This window comes from Cherax quadricarinatus, chromosome 70 (assembly GCF_038502225.1).
Source record: "Cherax quadricarinatus isolate ZL_2023a chromosome 70, ASM3850222v1, whole genome shotgun sequence".
Taxonomy (NCBI): domain Eukaryota; kingdom Metazoa; phylum Arthropoda; class Malacostraca; order Decapoda; family Parastacidae; genus Cherax; species Cherax quadricarinatus.
The window spans coordinates 19,728,582-19,751,096 of NC_091361.1; the positions used below are offsets into that span (position 1 = coordinate 19,728,582).

The 22,515-nt window shown below is 40.9% G+C and overlaps 1 protein-coding gene across 3 annotated transcripts in view; it reads left to right on the top strand.

Moving 5' to 3' along the window:
* The window catches only part of LOC128702627 (macrophage mannose receptor 1), a 199,929-nt gene that overhangs the window by 137,551 nt on the left and 39,863 nt on the right, over nucleotides 1-22,515 (top strand). For all 3 annotated transcript variants that reach the window (XM_070099923.1, XM_070099922.1, XM_070099921.1), the window contains 4 exons: nucleotides 5,441-5,595; nucleotides 7,382-7,477; nucleotides 11,623-11,729; nucleotides 22,222-22,328. In XM_070099923.1, coding sequence (XP_069956024.1) covers nucleotides 5,441-5,595; nucleotides 7,382-7,477; nucleotides 11,623-11,729; nucleotides 22,222-22,328 — 465 coding nt within the window. The remainder of the gene's footprint in view (nucleotides 1-5,440; nucleotides 5,596-7,381; nucleotides 7,478-11,622; nucleotides 11,730-22,221; nucleotides 22,329-22,515) is intronic.

The following is a 22,515-nucleotide window of genomic DNA, read 5'->3' on the forward strand; positions in this document are numbered from 1 at the left end:
TGGTGTTCATAAAGGAAGGTTGTTGTTCTCCACGGCAGGTGAGTTCAGGTGAGTTCTTCACTGGTGTTCTTAAAGGAAGGTTGTTGTTCTCCACGGCAGGTGAGTTCTTCACTGGTGTTCTTAAAGGAAGGATGTTCTCCACGGCAGGTGAGTTCTTCACTGGCGTTCTTAAAGGAAGGTTGTTGTTCTCCACGGCAGGTGAGTTCTTCACTGGTGTTCTTAAAGGAAGGTTGTATAGATAGATTTAACACATATTTTTCCATACTTACTTAGTAGTATAATTTATTTATGATATCTTCTGTAATTAATGTATTCTGTATAATTTGTTCTTCTTCTTTTTTCTTTATCCCTATATTCTGTTTTATCTATTCCTCATCTCTGTGATCTGTTCCTTATTCCTCATAAGAACATAAGAAAGAAGGAACATGGCAACAATGCCTTGACCTAGTAAGGTTAGACACGTCACCTAAGGGAGCGGCAAGGCATCCGACCTAGTAGGACAAGCTAGTCAGGTCCAACTCACACCCACCCACACCCACTCATGTATTTATCCAACCTATTTTTAAAATTACACAACGTCTTAGCGTCTATGACGGTGCTCATGAGTTTGTTCCACTCATCCACAACTCTATTACCAAGCCAGTGCTTTCCTATATCCTTCCTGAATCTGAATTTTTCCAATTTAAAGCCATTACTGTGAGTCCTGTCTATGTTAGATATTTTTAGCACGCTATTTACACCCCCTTTATTAATTCCTGTTTTCCATTTATACACCTCGATCATATCCCTCCTAATTCTACGCCTTTTGAAAGAGTGCAGATTCAGGGCCCTCAGTCTATTCTCATATGGAAGATTTCTGATACATGGAATCAACTTTGTCATCCTCCTCTGTACGTTTTCCAGAGCATTTATATCCATTCTGTAATACGGTGACCAGAACTGAGCAGCATAGTCTAAATGAGGCCTAACCAAAGATATATAGAGTCGAAGAACAACCTGAGGACTTCTATTATTTATACTTCTTGCTATGAAGCCAAGGATTCTGTTAGCTTTATTGCGAACACTAATGCACTGTTGTCTTGGTTTTAGATAATTGCTAACCAGAACTCCTTAACCCTTTTCGCAATCCATAATATTAAGATCTACATTATTTAGTTCATATGTGGCATGGTTATTATCCTGCCCAACATTTAGAACTTTGCATTTGTCTATGTTAAACTGCATCTGTCACTTCTCCGACCACTGCATCAGTCAATTCAAATCATCATGGAGTGCTCTAATGTCCTCACTAGAATGATTTGGACGGTCTATTTTGGTGTCATCAGCAAATTTGCTTATGTCGTTATTTATTCCCTCATCTATGTCGTTTATATAGATTGTGTACAGCAAGGGGCCCAACACTGACCCTTGTGGAACACTGCTTGTGACGTACTCCCATTCTGATTTCTCCCCATTTATGCAAACTCTCTGCTGCCAATTTGTCAACCATGCCTCTACCCAGTAAAAAACACGTCCAGTGTTTTCACCCTCGTCGGGAATCGAACCCAGACACTTAGCGTGTGAAGCGAGAGCTTTGCCACCAGGCCATGGTGTAGGCGTACTGTGTACACATCAGACTTTGTAAGACCTACCATCAACCTGTGTTGTATAACACACTACTAGTAACTACCTGTGATGTAACACACTACTACTACTACTACTACTACTACTACTACTACTAACTACATGTGATATAACACACTACTACTACTACTACTACAACTACTACTACTACTACTACTACTACTACTACTACTACTACTAACTACCTGTGATGTAACACACTACTACTACTACTACTACTACTACTAACCACCTGTGGTGTAACACTACTACTACTACTAATACAAACTGTGATGTAACACACTACTACTACTACTACTACTACCTGTGATGTAACACACTACTACTACTACTACTACTACTACCTGTGGTGTAACACACTACTACTACTACCTGTGGTGTAACAAACTACTACTACTACTACCTGTGATGTAACACGCTACTACTACTACTACCTGTGATGTAACACACTGCTACTACTACTACTACTACCTGTGATGTAACACACTACTACTACTACTACTACTACTACCTGTGATGTAACACGCTACTACTACTATTACCTGTGATGTAACACACTACTAATACTACTAACTACCTGTGGTGTAACACACTACTACTACTACTACTACTACTACCTGTGATGTAACACACTACTACTACTACTACTACTACTACTACTACTACTACTACTACTACTACTACCTGTGATGTAACACACTACTACTACTACTACTACTACTACTACTACTACTTTTACTACTACTACTACTACTACTACTACTACCTGTGGTGTAACACACTACTACTGCTACTACTGCCTGTGATGTAACACACTACTACTACTACTACTACTACCTGTGGTGTAAAACACTACTACTACTACTACTACTACCTGTGATGTAACACACTGCTACTACTACTACTACTACCTGTGATGTAACACACTACTACTACTACTACTACTACTACTACTACCTGTGGTGTAACACACTACTACTGCTACTACTGCCTGTGATGTAACACACTACTAATACTACTAACTACCTGTGGTGTAACACACTACTACTACTACTACTACTACTACTACTACTACTACTACTACTACTACTACTACTACTACTACTTCTACTACTATTACTACTACTACCTGTGGTGTAACACACTACTACTACTACTTCTACTACTATTACTACTACTACCTGTGGTGTAACACACTACTACTACTACTACTACTAATAATAATAATAATAATAATAATACTGCTACTTCTACTACTACTATTAGTACTACCTGTGGTGTAACACTACTACTACTACTACTATTACTACTACTTTTACTACTACTACTACTACTACCTGTGGTGTAACACACTACTACTACTACTACTACCTGTGATGTAACACACTACTACTACTACTACTACTACCTGTGGTGTAACACACAACTACTACTACTACTACTACTACTACCTGTGATGTAACACTACTACTACTACTACTACTACTACCTGTGGTGTAACACACTACTACTACTACTACTACTACCTGTGATGTAACACACTACTACTACTACTACCTGTGATGTAACACACTACTACTACTACTACTACTACTACCTGTGATGTAACACACTACTACTACTACTACCTGTGGTGTAACACACTACTACTACTACTACTACTACTACTTTTACTACTACTACTACTACTACTACTACTACTACTACTTTTACTACTACTACTACTACTACTACAACTACTACTACTACTACTACTACTACTACTACTTTTACTACTACTACTACTACTACTACTACCTGTGGTGTAACACACTACTACTAACTACCTGTGGTGTAACACACTACTACTACTACTACTACTACTACTACCTGTAGTGTCACACACTACTACTACTACCTGTGGTGTAACACTGCTACTACTACTACTACTACCTGTGGTGTAACACACTACTACTACTGCTACTATCTGTGGCGTAGCACACTACTACTATTACTATCTGTGGTGTAACGCACTACTACTACTGCTACTATCTGTGGCGTAGCACACTACTACTACTACTATCTGTGGTGTAACACACTACTACTACTGCTACTATCTGTGGCGTAGCACACTACTACTACTACTACTATCTGTGGTGTAACACATTACTTGTACTACTACTATCTGTGGTGTAACACACTACTACTATTACTACTACTATCTGTGGTGTAACACACTATTACTACTACTACTACCTGTGGTGTAACACACTACTACTACTGCTACTATCTGTGGTATAACACACTACTACTATTACTACTACTATCTGTGGTGTAACACATTACTTCTACTAGCTACCTGTGATATAACACACTACTACTAAAACCTACTTACGGCACCTCACACTACTACTAACTACCTGTGGTGTAGCGTTGAACAACCTGTGGTGTAGCGTTGAACAACCTGTGGTGTAGCGTTGAACAACCTGTGGTGTAGTGGTCCCCTCCTTGATCATCATTTACAACAAAGAGTCAGCTTATACACATAAAATCATTAATAAGTTGACTTTGATTTGCATAAAGTGCCACAGTCGTAACACATTTCCCGTAAGACGTAACACATTTCCCATAAGACGTAACACATTTCCCATAAGACGTAACACGTTTCCCATAAGACGTAACACATTTCCCATATTTCTCTCTTCTTCTTTTTTCTACCACCTACTTTCATCTGCTCTGATATCTGCTCTACTGATATAATCTTTCTTTCTACAAGTACTTGTCTAATATCTACAGACCTACCTGACATCAATGACATAGTGTTATATAGAAGGCCCCTTCTTATGCAGATAATTTCGGGCAAATTAGGTTAATTTTGTCCCCCAGCATGTGACTCACACCAGTCAGCTAACACCCAGGTACCTATTTACTTCTTGATGAACAGAGACAGCAGGTGTCTTATGGAAATACGTCCTAATGTTCAAAGCAGAGGTAGACATTCCCTCCTCAAAAAATCATCCAATCAAGAATATGTCTCATTTTTTCCAACGTTCACCCTTCAATTGCTACTAGTATGATTATGGTTCCGATTCTCATCTCAAAGTCGTGTTCTTTTTCTGAGCTATAGAAGGATTGGATTTGAGGAGGATCCTCTCTAACATGGGCCAGAATCCCTTTATCCAGATGCTCTTATGTTTTATTCTCCCAGACGGTCCTAATTTGTTTTGGTTATCTCTGAGGCGCCCCATAGATATAGTAATATTAAATGTTCCATATTTTTGAATTCATGTATTTTGCATTTCAACAATTTCCTGAGTCTCGGGAGTAAATTTTTTTCAATAATCGGGAACCCGCTTATACAGCAGGTTAGAATCTGTGTTGTTACTGTGAAGCTAAAAATCGCTGTAATGTGAAACATAGTATTTTTTTTTCACTTTGAAATGCATGTGAAAGTCTGATAATATGTTTATATTATGATACAGAAGTAGGTCTATAAAACACATATATAGAACATATATTATTTACCTTAAAATATTTGCGTTCTTAGTTTATAGTGTTTAATATATTTATTGTCGGAAATCTGAATAAATGAAGAATGGGTATAATTAAAAACCGCTGTTTTAGCGAAATGCTGTAATGCAAAGTGCTGTAAAGCGAAGCACTATACAGCAAAATGCTGTAAAACGAAGTGCTGTACAGCGGGGCCCTGCTGTACTGTATTTTAATCCATGACTAAAACAGTCGCTCTTAAAGCTTTTACTCTAGACCATATTCACCTATTCGGTTATTTTTTTTTTTTATTGTTAAAACTTTCCCCTAAATTTACCTTCAACCACAGAGGTGAGAGCGACTTCCTCTCCACGTACCTGAGTGAGTTGGGAGCCTCCGTGTGGATCGGTCTCTCAGGTACCAGGAACTTTGACGGCTCTTTCACCTACGCCTGGGTCAACAACGACCCAGTCACCGTCACCTACTGGGCGGCCGACCAACCCAGTGAGTTCTACCCACTACGCTGTGGAATTTAGTTGAGTTTTTCAGACTTTTGATTGACGAATGCAAATTCATTATTTTCTCGATTACATTCTGGTGTTCGTGAACCATCTCTGTTGCATTCTGGTGTTCGTGAACCATCTGTGTTGCATTCTGGTGTTCGTGAACCATCTCTGTTGCATTCTGGTGTTCGTGAACTATCTCTGTTGCATTCTGGTGTTCGTGAACCATCTCTGTTGTATTCTGGTGTTCGTGAACCATCTCTGTTGCATTCTAGTGTTCGTGAACCATCTCTATTGCATTCTGGTGTTCGTTAATCATCTCTGTTGCATTCTGGTGTTCGTGAACAATCTCTGTTGCATTCTGGTGTTCGTGAACCATCTGTGTTGCATTCTGGTGTTCGTGAACCATCTCTGTTGCATTCTGGTGTTCGTGAACCATCTCTGTTGCATTCTGGTGTTCGTGAACCATCTCTGTTGCATTCTGGTGTTCGTGAACCATCTCTGTTGCATTCTAGTGTTCGTGAACCATCTCTGTTGCATTCTAGTGTTCGTGAACCATCTCTGTTGCATTCTAGTGTTCGTGAATCATCTCTGTTGCATTCTGGTGTTCGTGAACCATCTCTGTTGCATTCTGGTGTTCGTGAACCATCTCTGTTGCATTCTGGTGTTCGTGAACCATCTCTGTTGCATTCTGGTGTTCGTGAATCATCTCAGTTGCATTCTGGTGTTCGTGAACCATCTCTGTTGCATTCTGGTGTTCGTGAACCATCTCTGTTGCATTCTGGTGTTCGTGAACCATCTCTGTTGCATTCTAGTGTTCGTGAACCATCTCTGTTGCATTCTAGTGTTCGTGAACCATCTCTGTTGCATTCTAGTGTTCGTGAATCATCTCTGTTGCATTCTGGTGTTCGTGAACCATCTCTGTTGCATTCCAGTGTTCGTGAACCATCTCAGTTGCATTCTGGTGTTCGTGAACCATCTCTGTTGCATGCTGGTGTTCGTGAACCATCTCTACTACATCTGTGTATGTGTAAATCCCCTCTGATAAATCCACTTACTCCAGTTTACCGTATTTATTATAAGCAACTCACAAAATGCAAGTTATATTTTTGGATTATTATACTATGTAACTTATTAAATTTATTATTTAGAGGTGAAGAAAGAAAAGTTACATAATAGGAAGTTGGAACTATAGAGATGATACTTAAATTTAACAACGATAATGCAAAGTTAAATGTGAGACGATGTATTTGTGTGTTGTGTTAGGACGCAATTAACGAGCCCAAGCTTCATTTATATGAAAAAAAATCCCTGCACTTGCGTTTATCTTGTGTTGAGAACAGTTAGAGCGAAGTCAAGGAGTGGATAGCAGAAGCAGCAACAGTAATTATGGCTCTCACTGAGACAGTAAATATCAGATAAAGAGTAAAAAGGCACAATACCGTGACTGGAGTAATACGTAAATAACCCGCACATAGGAGAGAACAGCTGGCCAAGACGTTTCGGTCCGACCATTTACAAATTACACTGACACACGTCGTGTGTCAGTGTGATTTTGTAAATGATCCAAGTCAGACCGAAACATCGTCATAAGCTCCTCTCTACTATGTGCGGATTATTTGTGTAAAACATTAAACACTTTACGTTCCTATCAACCAAAATATCTCTCCCATGATTGGCTGTTAAGCACGACTCTCTGTGTTCATTGTATTTTGTTTGTGTATACTTAATTAAGCTTTTTAATGTTGCAATATACCCAGGAGAAATAGTGAATCCCGTTTCTGCAGATCCGACCCTTGGGAGCTGTGTTACAGCCTCCGGTGACAGGTCCCTCGCTGGTGTCTGGAGCGCCACCACTTGCACAGAAACTTTTCAGTACATCTGTAAGTGAAGAATTAGACACATGTGCAACATCTGGGTATATTTATTTGTAGATGTTTCGCCCTCCAGTGGCCACTGGAGGGCTTTATCTATGCAAATTCGAGGACATAATGTGAAGAATGTAGGACTATATATGAAAGATGAAGTAGTGGGTTGGTGTAGAGCACCGACGGTGCTCTACATCAACAGTGCTCTACACCAACGGTGCTCTTCACCAACGGTGTTCTTCACCACTATTTTCTTGAACTTCCTCCTCCACCATATATATTCCTCACTCTTTATTCACTTATGTAAACTGCACATTCATCATCCTTAACTTTAACTCTTTCACTCTCTTCTGTTTATTCTTTATTAAAATTACTGTCGGATCGTCTCCCTTAAATCTTATTTCAATCTTTAACATTTGCAATAAATTATTCATTTAACGGCCGTCAAGCATCTGTCATCATTTATTGCTCATTAAGTATGCAACATATTCGTTTTTTTTAACAAGTCGGCCGTCTCCCACCGAGGCAGGGTGACCCAAAAATAAAGAAAAACCCCATCATCATTCAACACTTTCACCACACTCACACATAATCACTGTTTTTGCAGAGGTGCTCAGAATACAACAGTTTAGAAGCATATACGTATAAAGACACACAACATATCCCTCCAAACTGCCAATATCCCAAACCACTCCTTTAAAGTGCAGGCATTGTACTTCCCATTTCCAGGACTCAAGTCCACCTATATAAAAATAACCGGTTTCCCTGAATCCCTTCACTAAATATTACCCTGCTCACACTCCAACAGCTCGTCAGGTCCCAAATACCATTCGTTTCCATTCACTCCAATTTAACACGCTTATGCACACTTGCTGGAAGTCCAAGCCCCTCGCCCACAAAACCTCCTTTAGCCCCTCCCTCCAACCTTATCGAAGAATGCCTCTACCCCGCCTTCCTTCCCCTACAGATTTATACGCTTTCCATGTCATTCTACTTTGATCCATTCTCTCTAAATGACCAAACCACCTCAACAACCCCTCTTCAGCCCTCTGACTAATACTTTTATTAACTCCACACCTTCTCCTAATTTCCACACTCCAAATTTTCTGCATAATATTTACACCACACATTGCCCTTAGACAGGACATCTCCACTGCCTCCAACCGTCTCCTCGCTGCTGCATTTACCACCCAAGCTTCACACCCATATAAGAGTGTTGGTACTACTATACTTTCATACATTCCCTTCTTTGCCTCCATAGATAACATTTTTTGTCTCCACATATACCTCAACGCACCACTCGCCTTATTTCCCTCATCAATTCTATGATTAACCTCATCCCTTATAAATCAATCTCCTGACACATCAACTCCCAAATATCTGAAAACATTCATTTCTTCCATATTCTTCCTCCCCAATTTGATATCCAATTTTTCTTTATCTAAATCATTTGACACCCTCATCACCTTATTCTTTTCTATGTTCACTTTCAACTTTCTACCTTTACACACTCTCCCAAACTCATCCACTAACCTTTGCAATTTTTCTTTAGAATCTCCAATAAGTACAGTATCATCAGCAAAAAGTAAATGTGTCAATTCCCATTTTGTATTTGATTCCCACCCCTCTCCCGAACACCCTAGCATTTACTTCTTTTACAACCCCCTCTATACATATATTAAACAACCATTGTGACATTACACATCCTTGTCTAAGACCTATATTTACTGGGAAGTATTCTCCCTCTCTTCTACACACCCTAACCTGAGCCTCACTATCCTCATGAAAACTCTTTACAGCATTTAGTAACTACTACCTGTTCCATATACTTGCAACATCTGCCACATTGCACTCCTATCCATTCTATCATATGCCTTTTCTAAATCCATAAATGCAATGAAACCTTCACTACCTTCATCTAAATACTGTTCACATATATGCTTGAATGTAACACTTGATCTACACATCCCCTACCCACTCTAAAGCCTCCTTGCTCATCTGCAGTCCTACTCTCTGTCTTACCTCTAATTCTTTCAATAATAACCCTACCGTACATTTTTCCTGGTATACTCAGCAAACTTATTCCCCTATAATTTTTACAATCTCTTTTGTCCCCTTTCCCTTTATATAAAGGGACTATACATGCTCTCTGCCAATCCCTAGGTACCTTCCCCTCTTTCATACATTTATTAAACAAAAATATCAACCACTCTAACACTATATCCCCCCCTGCTTTTAACATTTCTGTCATGATCCCGTCAGTTTCAGCTGCTTTACCCCCTTTCATTCTACGTAATGCCTCACATCCCCACACTCACATCCTGCTTTTCTTCACACCTAAAAGTTTGTATACCTCCTTGGCCAGTGCATGAAATTACCGACTCCCTTTCTTCGTCGACATTTAAAAGTTCCTCAAAATATTCTCGCCATCTACCTAATACCTCCATCTCCCCATCTACTAACTCCCCTACTCTGTTTTTAACTGACAAATCCATACTTTCCCTAGGCTTTCTTAACTTGTTTAACTCACTCCAAGTTTTTTTCTTATTTTCATTAAAATTTCTTGACAGTGCCTCTCCCACTCTATCATCTGCTCTCCTTTTGCACTCTCTCACCACTCTCTTCACCTTTCTTTTACTCTCCATATACTCTACTCTTCTTATAACACTTCTGCTTTGTAAAAACCTCTCATAAGCTAACTTTTTCTCTTTTATCACACCCTTTACTTCATCATTCCACCAATCACTCCTCTTTCCTCCTGCCCCCACCCTCCTATAACCACAAACTTCTGCCCCACGTTCTATTACTGCATTTTTAAAACTATTCCAACCCTCTTCAACCCCCCCACTACTCATTGCACGTGCCCACCTTTCTGCCAATAGTTGCTTATATCTCACCAGAACTTCCTCCTCCCTTAGTTTATACACTTTCACCTCCCTCTTACTTGTTGTTGCCATTTTCCTCTTGTCCCATCTACCTCTTACTCTAACTGTAGCTACAACTAAATAATGATCCGGCATTTTAGTTGACTTTTACAACACGCCTGGCTTACGGAGGAAAGATTCTTAGAACTATTAAGATAAAATCAAAGAAAACTCAGATGAGTGTGCATAAATAAAGGTGTACATGTATGTGTAGTGTGACCTAAGTGTAAGTAGAAGTAGCAAGACGTACCTGTAATCTTGCATATTTATGAGACAGACAAAAGACACCAGCAATCCTACCATCATGTAAAACAATTACAGGCTTTCGTTTTACACTCACTTGGCAGGACGGTAGTACCTCCCTGGGTGGTTGCTGTCTACCAACCTACTACCTACTTAATTAATTTTTTTTATATTAAAGTCCAAGGTTTATCCCCTGGACCTGAGCAACGAGAGTCGCTCCTCTCACAGCTGAGCAACGACGACAGATATCATGTTCTTATTAGGTAATAATACTCTGAGTCACCTCAGGGACAAGACCCGGGTCGGGTCACCTCACGAACAAGACCCGGGTCGGGTAACCTAACGAACAAGTCCCGCGTCGGGCCACTTCAAGGATAAAACCCGGATGAATCAACTGGATCTGTGATCATTATCCTCTCTATCAGTGCCTCTTCTAATCTCTTGACACATTCAGACTAATAAAGTGGGATTTACTTAACTTACACAAGTCCACAACTTGATTCTATTCACTTTCCTTCTCGCTTTCTTAGTTTTCTAAGTAAAGAAAGTAATCCTCTGAGGTGTAGTTAAAAGCGAAATCGAATTCCCTTTTAGTTCCAAATTTTTGTCTAATATTTCTTAGTATTTCCTTCTTAAAACATAACTTTACCGATGGTCATCCTTTCTCTCACCTCGGTGCTTGTACCCTGGGCGTGGTTGTGCTACCCTGGGCGTGCTTGTGCTACTCTGGACGTGGTTTTGCTAACTTGGGCGTGGTTGTGCTACCCTGGGCCTGGTTGTGCTACCCTGGACCTGGTTGTGCTACCCTGGGCCTGGTTGTGCTACCCTGGGTCTGGTTGTGCTACCCTGGGCCTGGTTGTGCTACCCTGGGCCTGGTTGTGCTACCCTGGGCGTGGTTGTGCTACCCTGGACGTGGTTGTGCTACTCTGAACGCGGGTGTTCTTCTCTGTGCGTGGGTGTGCTTCGCTGGGCGTGGGTTGTGTTGGCGTGCAGGCGAGTACGAGAGCACGGGGCAGGCCCCCACCACGTCATTACCTACCCAGCCGCCGGAGGGTGAGTGTGCACCCACCTGGACTCTTAAGGACGCCCGCTGCTACAAGGTCAGTCTCTCTACACGACCAAACTATTTTCATTTTAACGTTACCTGAAATTCTGAGACTGTGTCAACAATAAGGGAACACTGTATCAACATCCGGAGTTCCAGATTATTCAACATCTTACCAGAAGATTTCAGAAACACTGCTGGAACAGGTGTAGAAGTCTTCAAGAGGAAACTGGACAAGTATCTTCACCAGGTGCCAGATCAACCAGGCTGTGATGGACATGTGGGACAACGGGCCTCCAGCAGCAACAGCCTGGTTGACCAGGCAAGAACCAGACGAGCCTGGCCCATGACTGGGCTCAGAGAGTAGAGAAACTCTCGAAAGTCTTCAAAGGTATATCAAAGGTATCCCCGTACTGCATCATCTAGATATTTAACAACCATAATGAGGCATCTAAGAATAGCAATGTGGTAGAGACGTTACTATATCCGTATAGGTCAGATAATCTCAAGTGAGGTTAATATATTCCTTCTTCTAGCTGCTTAGACGAAAAAATTCTACAAAATTCAAATCATATTTTCTGTCTTTTTTGAAGACGGTATATATGAACTGAATACTAATATACTGTCTCTCTTAAATGTCATCGTTATGATTTTACTAATATAAACATTGTTAGAAGAGCATCATTGACAGTGACTAAGAAACGTGTATAGTCTTTAACACTTATTTTCTCTCATTTCTCATCAAGGAAGATGCTTGCAAAATTTCCAGAAATAAAAAATTATAAAGGACAGGACGAAAATAATTTATGCCCGATCAAAGTCGCTATTGACATTGTTCTCGGACAAATTAACAAGTTAAAACCAAAAAAATCTCCAGGCCCTGATGAATGGTTCTCAAAGGTTATAATGGAATGTAAAGAGAAACTTAGCAAATCATTAGCTAGTCTTTACAACAAAACAACTACGAACTTACAGTTTCAGATTAGTGGAAAATGGCAAATGTGATCCCTGTCTACAAAGCAAGAGACAGGTCCTTAGCTTCGAATTATAGATCGATTAGCCTAACCTCCATTGTGGGAAAATTGACGGAATCAATTGCCAAGGCTATTCGTAACCACTGTAAAAGAGATAAATTAATCAATGAATCTCAGCTCAGTTTTACAAAGGGGCGTTCCTGCCTAATGAATTTACTAATTTTTTTCACTTAGGTATTCGAGGAGGTAGATCATGGTAATGAATATGGACTTCATTAAGGCCTTTGATAAAGTTCCACACAGAAGATGACTGAGGAAAGTAGAGGCAAACGGAATAGAAGGATAATTTTTCCTGGACAGAGGCGTAGTTGAGAGATAAGCAACAGAGAGTTTGTATAAATGCGACGAAATCAACGTGGGGAAGCGTCACAAGCGGTGTTCCACAGGGGTCTGTGTTATGCCCCTTGTTGTTTACAGTTTACACAAACGACATAGATTATTGAATAAACAGCGACATAGGCAAGTGTGTCAATGACACTTAAAAAAGACAAGGACATTACAGTGCTACAGAAAGATCCGAATGGACTGCTACAGTGGTCGGAGAAGTGGCAAATGCAGTTTAATGTAAACAAAGGAAAGATTCTAAGCCTGAGAAAAGAAAATAATCAGGCCATTTATAAACTGAATAATGTAGATCTCAACCACTCTGAATGCGAAAAATAACTAGGAGTTCTGGTTAGCAGTAATCTAAAGTAATCTACAGCTTAAGTGTGTAAGTGTTTGCAACAAAGCTAGTAGACTTTTTGGATATATTTCAAGATATATAAATAATAAAAGTCCTCAGGTTATACTTGGAAAGTATATATACTTGGAAAGTGTTCACTTAAATTAACATAAAAACTCTGGAAAATATGAAGAGGTGGCAAAGTTGAGCCCATGTTTCAGAAATCTTTCCTACGAGAACAGATTGACGACACTGTATCCGCATTCCCTGGAAAGACGGAGAATTAGGGAGGATATGATTAAGGTGAATAAATGGAAGACATGAATAAATAAAGGGGATATAAATAATGAGCTAAAAATGTGTAACCAAGATAGGATTCACAACAGTGGGTTCACAGCAGGAAACATTTAGATTTAGAAATGATATAGGAAAGTACTGGTTTGGTAATAGAATTGTGGATGAGTAGCGTCACTGAAACTAAAACCTTCAGTAGTTTTAAAAATTGGTTAGATAAAGACATGAGTGGGTGTGAGTTGGACCTGCCTAACAGGATCTAGTAGAAGACTGAGACACTTATGTAACATATGGGAATCTTTATTAAGGAAACGTTTCGCCACACAGTGGCTTCTTCAGTCCAGTACGAAGCAAATTATTATTATTATTATAATCAAGGGGGAAGCGCTAAAGTACGAAGCAAAGAGGTATAGGAGAGGAGGAGTTTGAGGTAATCAGTCCCTCAGCCTGGAATCGATGTGTTCAGTCCATCACTCTTGCAGAAAGTACAGCATATGGCCGGAGAAGTGGCTTATATACTGTAGTCAGGTGAGTGGAAGCAGGAGGAGGCGGGATCACAGTGGAATCATCCACTAGTGTAAGTAGGTCTTCGTCCAAAGGTTGGACAAGTATTGCAGAATTCCTTGTATCAAGATCCCACGATGTTGCAGTGTCTGACAGATGTGATAAATGGTTTGAAAACCCACAAGTTGCAGATTGAGATACTTATGCAAAGTATGGGAATCTTTATTAAGGAAACGTTTCGCCACACAGTGGCGACTAAGTTATCAATACAGCTTAAGGCATCCTTTCTGGCTTCAAGGCGAAGCTTTGGTTTTGTTTTAAGAATTTTTTTGGGGGGAGGGGGTTAATGGAAAGATGGTAGTTTGGAATGGGGTAATATCCCATGGAGCGGGGAAATGCCACTGTCGCCTTACTTGACGAAAATCATGTAGCTGGTTCATGCGGAGGTCGGTTCCAGTTTTTTCGATCGATCTGGAGGGGTGTTCACCAGTACTGAGGAAAGATTGGAGGGCTTTTGTGCAGGGGTTTGAATGGGCTGACCTAAGTATATTGACCCCAATGAGGATATTTCTTTCAGTAACACAGTATCTGATGCTTGGAATATCAAGTTCTTTCCGCATATTTAAAATTTTGGTAATACGAGGGCATCCTAGGATGATCCTCATTCCTTCGTTCTACAGTTTTTCCAGCTCTCCAAGCTTCCAGTCAGACACGAGAGGAAGTAGTGGCGTGGCATAATCAACCAAAGATCTAATATTATCAAAATACATAATTTTCACAATTTTAATATTAGCACCATACCTGGGGTGTAAACCTGCCGCAACATAAGTTCTCTCAGCCTTTCTTTGTATTGGCGACTAAGTCTCGTTACAACAGGTCCAAGTAATGGGACCTCAATGCCTAGATACCTGTATCTGGTTACATATTCTAGAAGAGACCCATCATGCAACTGAATCTGGCGAACTCTGCCTCTCTGTCGAGGAGGACGCCTGTTTAGTATCTTTTATCAGTAGAGATAATCAATCCCAGGTCCTGACACCAGACTAGTACATGGTTAAGGATGTTTTGGGCGGTGGAGAATCCGGTGGTGCAGATCATTATATCATCAGCAAAGCTAATCATATAATAATCGGGCGGGCTAAGCACTGCATTAAGTAAGGCATTTATTAGAATATTGAATAAGATGGGACTGAGCACACCACCCTGTGGGGTTCCTAATTCAAAGTCTTTAGTTACACTTCGATGTTCCTGGAGCAACACAGAAGACTTTCTGTTGGACAGGTAGCCTTTAATGTAGCGGAGAAGCCATCCTCCAACATCCATTCTGGCAAGTTTACTAATGATTACATGTCGGATGGCTACATCAAAAGCAAATTTATGGTCAAGGAAGATAGTGTATGAGCTGTCAGTTATGGGAAACTTGAAGAAATTAAAAATGTATGAGGGTATATGACAAATTCTAACCATACAATAGAGCGGGAAAGTAATGTGAAGGACCTGGAAGTGATAATGTCACAGGATCTCGCCTTCAAAGACCACAACAATGTATCTACCTCATCTACTAGGAAAATGATAGGATGGATAATGAGAACCTTCAAAACTAGGGACGCCAAGCCCATGATGATTCTCTTCAAATCGTTTGTGCTCTCTAGGCTGGAATACTGCTGTATACTAGCTACCCCCTTCAAGGCTGGCGACATTGCAGACCTTGAGAGTGTACAAAGAACTTTCACGGCACACATAAGTGCGATAAGGCACCTAAACTACTGGAACTGTTGAAGATCCTTGATCTGTATTCCCTGGAATGCAGGCGAGAGAGATACATGATAATATACACTTGGAAGGTCATGGAGGGTTGGGCACCAAGCCTGCACACGAAAATCACTCCCTATGAAAGCAAAACACTCGACAGTAGTTGCAACATTCCCTCGATGAAAAGCAGGGGCGCCACGAGTACACTGAGAGACAATACAATAAGTGTCCGGGGCCCAAGACTGTTCAATTGCCTCCCAGCATACATAAGGGGGATTACCAATAGATCCCTGGCTGTCTTCAAGAAGGAACTGGACAGGCACCTAAAGTCAGTACCTGACCAACCGGGCTGTGGTTCGTACGTCGGCTTGCGTGCGGCCAGCGGTAACAGCCTGTTTGATCAGACCCTGATCCACCATGAGACCTGGTCTCAGACCGGACCGCGGGGGCGTTGACCCCTGAAACCCTCTCCAGGTAAACTCCAGAAGCATGCATTCTGAAGTGCCTTCTTTCACAATAATTGATATTGTTGTAGTGACTGTAGCGATTGTTATAGTGACTGTAGTGATTGTTGTAGTGACTGTAGTGATTGTTATAGTGACTGTAGTGATTGTTATAGTGACTGTAGTGATTGTTGTAGTGACTGTAGCGATTGTTATAGTGACTGTAGTGATTGTTGTAGTGACTGTAGCGATTGTTATAGTGACTGTAGTGATTGTTGTAGTGACTGTAGTGATTGTTATAGTGACTGTAGTGATTGTTGTAGTGACTGTAGCGATTGTTATAGTGACTGTAGTGATTGTTGTAGTGACTGTAGCGATTGTTATAGTGACTGTAGTGATTGTTGTAGTGACTGTAGCGATTGTTATAGTGACTGTAGTGATTGTTGCAGTGACTGTAGTGATTGTTATAGTGACTGTAGTGATTGTTATAGTGACTGTAGTGATTGTTGTAGTGACTGTAGCGATTGTTATAGTGACTGTAGTGATTGTTGTAGTGACTGTAGTGATTGTTGTAGTGACTGTAGTGATTGTTGTAGTGACTGTAGTGATTGTTATAGTGACTGTAGTGATTGTTATAGTGACTGTAGTGATTGTTGTAGTGACTGTAGCGATTGTTATAGTGACTGTAGTGATTGTTGTAGTGACTGTAGTGATTGTTATAGTGACTGTAGTGATTGTTATAGTGACTGTAGTGATTGTTGTAGTGACTGTAGCGATTGTTATAGTGACTGTAGCGATTGTTATAGTGGCTGTAGTGATTGTTATAGTGACTGTAGTGATTGTTGTAGTGACTGTAGTGATTGTTGTAGTGACTGTAGTGATTGTTGTAGTGACTGTAGTGATTGTTATAATGACTGTAGTGATTGTTGTAGTGACTGTAGTGATTGTTGTAGTGACTGTAGCGATTGTTATAGTGACTGTAGCGATTGTTATAGTGGCTGTAGTGATTGTTATAGTGACTGTAGTGATTGTTATAGTGACTGTAGTGATTGTTGTAGTGACTGTAGTGATTGTTGTAGTGATTGTTATAGTGACTGTAGTGATTGTTATAGTGACTGTAGTGATTGTTGTAGTGACTGTAGTGATTGTTGTAGTGATTGTTATAGTGACTGTAGTGATTGTTGTAGTGAATGTAGTGATTGTTGTAGTGACTGTAGTGATTGTTGTAGTGATTGAAGTGATTGTTGTAGTGACTGTAGTGATTGTTGTAGTGACTGTAGTGATTGTTGTAGTGACTGTAGCGATTGTTGTGGTGGCTGTAGTGATTGTTATAGTGACTGTAGTGATTGTTATAGTGACTGTAGTGATTGTTGTAGTGACTGTAGTGATTGTTGTAGTGACTGTAGTGATTGTTGTAGTGATTGAAGTGATTGTTGTAGTGACTGTAGTGATTGTTGTAGTGACTGTAGTGATTGTTGTAGTGACTGTAGTGATTGTTGTAGTGACTGTAGTGATTGTTGTAGTGACTGTAGTGATTGTTGTAGTGACTGTAGTGATTGTTGTAGTGACTGTAGTGATTGTTGTAGTGACTGTAGTGATTGTTGTAGTGACTGTAGTGATTGTTGTAGTGACTGTAGTGATTGTTGTAGTGACTGTAGTGATTGTTGTAGTGACTGTAGTGATTGTTGTAGTGACTGTAGTGATTGTTGTGGTGGCTGTAGTGATTGTTATAGTGGCTGTAGTGATTGTTGTAGTGACTGTAGTGATTGTTGTGGTGGCTGTAGTGATTGTTATAGTGACTGTAGTGATTGTTGTAGTGACTGTAGTGATTGTTGTAGTGACTGTAGTGATTGTTGTAGTGACTGTAGTGATTGTTGTAGTGACTGTAGTGATTGTTGTAGTGACTGTAGTGATTGTTGTAGTGACTGTAGTGATTGTTGTAGTGACTGTAGTGATTGTTGTAGTGACTGTAGTGATTGTTGTAGTGACTGTAGTGATTGTTGTGGTGGCTGTAGTGACTGTGTGTAAAACACAGGCATTATTTATCTGGTTCATTCTGCTGGCTTATTGGTGTTACCTAAGTAACCTGACTCATGTGCACCTGATGCGACATATTGTTGTTAAGCCGTAAAGACTTGACAAAGCTCGTGGAGAGCGAAACTTTGCAAGAATAAAATGTCGGTAATTCTGCCAACATTATTACAGGCTTCGTGAGGTTTCGCCAAAATATACTTGGTGGGAGTCGTTGCAGGGAATGTTGTGCTCGCATATTCTTTCCTTGTTTTGGACTTGTTGTTGTATCTTACTAGTCATGTTGATAAACTGTTCTGAGAAACGACAAGTTGATAAATTAGACATGTATGCAACACTTGGGTATCTGTGTGGCGAAAGATATCCACAGGGAAGATACCCAAGTGCTTCACATATGTCTAGTTAATCAGTTTATTAATTCTTGATCTCAATGGGGACAATTGAGACCAACTGGAATTCAGTGTTGGAGAGAATGCTAGAGAATGTTTTTGACAGTGAAGTTGACTGGTGAGCTGAAGATGTGAGCACGGCGCCAAGTTGACTAACACCCAGGTACCTACCTACTACTAGGTGAACAAGGGCGACAGGTGTAAGGAACACTCACCGTTCCTATCCGTGTTGGGGACTGAGCTACGGTTAGTGAGATGTCGGCGCTGCCAACTGAGTCACAAAAGACTGACTTTAAAAATTCAGACACAGCTGAGGAGTTGAAAGTATTGTTTGTATACATGACTGATAGAGCCCAAGTGTTTTGCTTGTTGCTTCGTTAGAATCTTTGATAGTTTGCAGAAAGTGCTTCTGTTTCCACAAAAGATGGCAATAAAAGAGAGAACAAGATGAAATTAAGACACGTGTGCAACATCTGGGTATCTTTACTGTAGACGTTTCGCCATCTAGTGGCTCTATCAATACAAATTCTAGGACATAATTTGAAGACAGTAGGACTATATACAGAAGATGAGGAAATCAGTCCCTCAACCTGGAGTCGATGTGTTCAGTCTATCAGTTCTACAAGAGTGATGGACTGAACACATCTATTCCAGGCTGAGGGACTGATTACCTCAAACTCCTCCTCCTCTTACACCTTCCTGCTTTGTATTGGACTGATGAAGCCACTGTGTGGCGAAACGTTTTTTCAATAAAGATTTCCGTATGTTGCATAAGTGTCTCAATCTTCAACATAACCTTCTTCACGACTACGACAACTACTACTACAACTAACCCATCTCTGTGGGTATCACCTACTTCCACTGGGGAATCCCGCCTACCAGTGACTATGTCCTTGTCTGCTACACGTCCTCTTTCCACCTGACGTTAGTATATAAGCGCCAGTCTCCATGCCTCTGCTCCAGAACCTCCACGACTACGGTGCTCTTGACACCAACTTCAAGGTTGAGGGACTGATTTCCTCATCTTCTGTATATAGTTCTACTGTCTTCAAATTATGTCCTGGAATTTGTATTGATAAAGCCACTGGATGATGAAACGTCTACAATAAAGATATCCAGATGTTGCACATGTGTCTTAATTTCGTCTTGTCGGTATTGTATACCATTCATGTACGGAGAATATGATAGTGGAGAGAGTTCCATTTATTTACCTGTAAATATGGCAGGTTTATGTATACAGGAGTGACAGTGTAGTGTGGAGAGGAGGATAAACAAACTCTCTTAGTTGTACCAAATTACAAGAATATGGAATTAATACAACTAGCATTCATGAACTACATTTATGGCATTATCTGGATTTATGGCTTTATATTCACCCAAAAGATGATTGATGTCCAGTAAATTCTTCCTCGTGGCAAAATCTTCACATACGGGAACGTAGTTATGCCATCGGCTCCTGTCCTCAACATGGGTATATCATACCACTGTCACTTGATATTACCTGGAGTTTACCTGGAGAGAGTTTCGGGGGTCAACACCCCCGCAGCCCAGTCTGTGACCAGGCCTCCTGGTGGATCAGCGCCTGATCAACCAGGCTGTTGCTGCTGGCTGCACGCAAACCAACGTACGAGCCACAGCCCGGCTGATCAGGAACTGACTTTAGGTGCTTGTCCAGTGCCAGCTTGAAGACTGCCAGGGGTCTGTTGGTAATCCCCCTTATGTGTGCTGGGAGGCAGTTGAACAGTCTTGGGCCCCTGACACTTATTGTATGGTCTCTTAACGTGCTAGTGACACCCCTGCTTTTCATTGGGGGGATGGTGCATCGTCTGCCAAGTCTTTTGCTTTCGTAGTGAGTGATTTTCGTGTGCAAGTTCGGTACTAGTCCCTCTAGGATTTTCCAGGTGTATATAATCATGTATCTCTCCCTCCTGCGTTCCAGGGAATACAGGTTTAGAAACCTCAAGCGCTCCCAGTAATTGAGGTGTTTTATCTCCGTTATGCGCGCCGTGAAAGTTCTCTGTACATTTTCTAGGTCGGCAATTTCACCTGCCTTGAAAGGTGCTGTTAGAGTGCAGCAATATTCCAGCCTAGATAGAACAAGTGACCTGAAGAGTGTCATCATGGGCTTGGCCTCCCTAGTTTTGAAGGTTCTCATTATCCATCTGTGAAAATTTCTCTGGACTGCCTCCATGTGAGTTGTCTACCCTAGCAAGCTCTGTTGACAAGAAGCTCTGAGGTTGGTGCCTCAGCCTCACAAGTAACTTATATGACACATTTCTATAAATAACTGATGTTGCAAATTCCAGTCTTCATGCACGAATAGAGGACTAACTTACTTGGTATTGGAGAATATATCACCCGGTCTACCAACCTCCCTAAGCCTTAGCCCCTGTGGACATTCCCCTTCAAGTCACCATGTGCAGACGAAAACTTAATTCCTGCAATATTCAGTCGGTATTAGTGACCTGCTTGCACCTCAGAAATTCCTGATTCCAAGAGGGTATGTAACCCCTAGTATAACTAAGCAGGAAGTGACACTAGCTTCTAAGCTTTAAATTAAAGAGGGGACGTCGGTACGTACTGGTCTATGGGCGTCCGACTGCGCGAAAGACCCACAGTGCAACTCATTCGCGTTTCCTCCCCAGGAACTGGCCAGAATACCGAGAAAGAAAAGGAGGTCTTGTCTTACTGACAGAGGAGGGCATCTACAGTGCTTCGAGGTGCCTTCACGAGATTTCCCCAGCTCTAGTATGTGTAGACACGTGTGGGCGCCGCCCTGCTGTTCACGGCACTTGTAATTCCGATGATGTCTGATCTTAGAAGGAAGCACTAGCGTCTCAAAGATCAGTGCCTCGCCGTTCTAGCTTGGGGCTGCCAGTTCTCCCTAGTTAATTTAACCTAGTGTTTGCCTATATTAAAGGCCTATTCCTACCTACGTTAAGGTCTTAGGTCTACATTATTAATATCTGCAGTTGCTTCAATAATCTTAATATTAGTTTACTAACAATTTAAACTACCTACACCTTCCATAAAGAGTAAATTCCAACCACCTTCGCCAACCCGGCAGTGTGTTTGTGTTTTGGGTAGATGTGAGGGCCCTAAAAACTCAGACGGTCTATTTGTGGAATTAGGGGCTTCATACGGCTTATTTACCCTGTGGAACTTTAGGACCGAAAAGTTCCCACAATATCTATGTATGTGGTACCCATAATGTAATTGCATGATCTACACAAACACTGCATTTTAATTATATTTACAGTGAACTATACACACTTATTACAAAGTGAGTCAATACTGGGAAGAAGAGAGGTCTCAGAGACCGAAATTTACAAAGTTTTCTTACCAATAGTTTATATTTCATTTAAAATGGTTTCCTACTTTGCATTATTAATCCAGGTATTGCTGTGACCTTTATATGTTTTCAAATTTACTGCAGGTGTTAGAAGACAGGAAGACCTGGTCAGGGAGTGAGGCTGTGTGTGCGTCTTCAGGAGGTCACCTGGTGAGCGTGGCCACCGCTCAAGAACAAGATGCTATACTCAGGTTAGTGGTCACAACAACAGCACTACCATCACCACCACAAACCCCCGTAACTAGGACCATCATTCTCGGCACCACCATAACTATCACCATCACAACCATCACCACATGGAAGTAAAGAGGGGAATGTATGCGAGTATAGTGGTACCACCACTCTTATATGGATGTGAACAGTGGCGGCTCGTCCATA